The sequence below is a fragment of the Coffea arabica genome, chromosome 10c (genome assembly GCF_036785885.1).
Source record: "Coffea arabica cultivar ET-39 chromosome 10c, Coffea Arabica ET-39 HiFi, whole genome shotgun sequence".
NCBI classification, from domain to species: domain Eukaryota; kingdom Viridiplantae; phylum Streptophyta; class Magnoliopsida; order Gentianales; family Rubiaceae; genus Coffea; species Coffea arabica.
Genome location: NC_092329.1, coordinates 46,254,447 through 46,256,971, shown reverse-complemented (window position 1 = coordinate 46,256,971; position 2,525 = coordinate 46,254,447). Strand labels below are relative to the sequence as shown.

The 2,525-nt window shown below is 33.9% G+C and overlaps 1 protein-coding gene across 1 annotated transcript; it reads right to left on the bottom strand.

The window, feature by feature from the left end:
* Window positions 1-1,223: 1,223 nt before the first annotated feature.
* Window positions 1,224-1,958, bottom strand: LOC113714119 (uncharacterized). Its single transcript, XM_027237916.1, has one exon. The coding sequence runs from the start codon at window positions 1,956-1,958 to the stop codon at window positions 1,224-1,226; it is 735 nt and encodes a 244-aa protein (XP_027093717.1).
* Between the last annotated feature and the right edge of the window lie 567 nt (window positions 1,959-2,525).

Sequence of the window (2,525 nt, the reverse complement as noted above, 5' to 3'; positions counted from 1 at the left end):
AGTAGGCTTTTACTGATATCACATCCTTATGAGGCCCAAAAAAAAGAATGAGTTGAATACTAATATTTTGGCCCGTCAACATGCGGAGTCTCTAGGTAAATAGCAAAAAAGTCGAGGTTAACCATACGAGTAAAAGAATATTACAAAACAAAGTCCATTTAGTTTTCTTGATTTTTTTAGAAGAAATCTATACGATCAGATTTGCAAAAGCGACTATGAATTAGATGTAATTGAAAAAATATTACTTTGACTTTGTGGCAGCCAGGGACCCTAAGCATAAAATTGGTATTTCATTTATAAAGTTGGCAAAATATATTTAGAAATGCTTCCAATGTATGATTTATAAAATTGGTATTTCAAATATTATTGGTAAAAAATTGAAATGGTACCCCCAGCATTTTTCCCGAAAAAAGGAAAAGAAAGTATTGAAAAGAGAATGAAGAACATAGGAATTGAGAGAATCAACGAAAATATAAAAGCCTTCAACTGACACAAAGAAAGTTGGGAGCTTTCCAAGTTATGATAGATGTCTAGTGTTCAAATCATGTGAGTCGGCATGTCCTCTTTTTTCCTCCAAATTCATGGATACCACCCCCCATTTTCCTCCAAGTTTCAAACACTTTTCTTGTTACTAAAAGTTTCCCAAGTATTTCGCACACCAAACAAATTTACAACCTCTAAAATTACTGTAATTATAAACTCAACTAACTTAAAAAGAACAAAATACCTCATTGTGAAATAGAAGAATATATTCGAATATGTATTTTGTACTTTAAAATTGTATTAGTATATTATCTTCATACTGGAAATTAATTAGTGATATCGCTTGTTTGTTTAACTCAAATCAAGTGCTATAACTTTTTTTATATGGCCCATAATCATGCAAAATACAATTTAACTTATAAATCAAAATTATATGTTGAAATGAGATAATACACATTTAAGATAAGTATGCCAATTACTATATTTAAAAAATTCAAAAAATAAGATACGCCAATTTTCAATACTCAAAGATCATAGTATCTCACGTCTTAGAGTAACAACAATAATAACTTACCAAGTAAGAGGATGTAAACTTAGTTTTAATATTCAAACATCATAATGTCTCACGTCCAGTAGCAACAACAATAATAACAATACAATAAATAACAAGAACAACGTGGCACTTATGGTAGTGTCTTGACAATATGGCATACAAAACACACAAAGCAAAAGTTACAGTCTTACTGCCCATCAAGGCCTAGACCATGAGGATGAGACCCATGTGGAAGAGTAGGCCCTGGATGAAAATCGTGGGGAAAAAATGTCCTTGGAAACTCAGCATTTGACGAAAGCCCAGCAACGTCAAAGCCATCGCCATGACTAGCACCAGGAGAATTTTGAAAGTAGAATTCCTTGCTCATCAGGGTTGGATTAAAGAATGCTTGCTCATCAGCACCAACTTGAAAAGTTGAATTAATTGGAGGTGAATGAGATGGTGCAGGAGCAAGCATGGAAGGATGGCCTTGTGTGTGCACATTCGGAAAAATAGTCGTGTGCCTCTCAAAAGCATCGCCATGCATGGTATTTTGAGCAGCTTCATTTTGACGATATCGCTCTAAGTAAAGAGTGATAGGACTAACATAACTATCAAATCCAAGATTTGCATGAGCATATGTAAGATTCTTAGCAGTGATCGTCTTGCAGTGCTCGCTGTGATAGCGTTCATTTGCTTCCATAGTGATAAAGTTAATGTCCTTTGAAACACATTCTTCAATGGTAGATTTAGCCTCCTTGAATACCCTTGCATTGGGTAGGAAGATATGCCTCATGATGCGACAGATGTTAGTTATTGTAAACAAATGCTCAGGATCCTGCCTTGGGTGTGGCATTGGCATCCTGACATTGCTGTTGTTGTTGACATGAGCACTACCGGGGCTTCTAGTCACATTATTTGCAGCATCTCCAGGTTCTCGCATCACCAAAGTTGAAATGAATATAAAAGACGTGTGTAATGAAAAACATCTTTTAACTATCTGCCCTCTATCTATTTGTTTACTCCCTATACAACTAAAAGTCTTTAATTAGTTCAATCTTATTAACTTTTTTCTTTTATTTTTAATTTGTTTGTTTTATGTATCGATATAATCATTGATACAGCTGCAGTATATATCAAATATTGGCATGAAATATGATAACTATATGTTTTAAATAATCCAACAACTATAAAGCTAATATGTATCATGTGAATGCATCAAACATCTCAATGCCCAAACTTCTTTTCCAAATGTATTGGAATTAGTAGCATGCATCATGCATTATTCTTGTGAAAGATTACAAAACAAAACTTCAAAAAAATTATCTCCTTCGTTTTTCATGCCAATTGTCCATTACTGTAAAACCAAGGAGCAATGAGTGGCTATGAATTGTAACGGATGCCTTGGATTTAGAGTTTGAAACTGAACACGGAATCTTCCAGAAGTGAAGTACTAAGGCAAATCCAAGATTGCGTTCAATGTGATTACTAGAAGATGATAATTTTTTTA

Excerpts from the sequence above, each read along its gene's own strand:
- LOC113714119 (XM_027237916.1), bottom strand. The coding sequence starts at position 1,958 with ATGCGAGAACCTGGAGATGCTGCAAATAATGTGACTAGAAGCCCCGGT.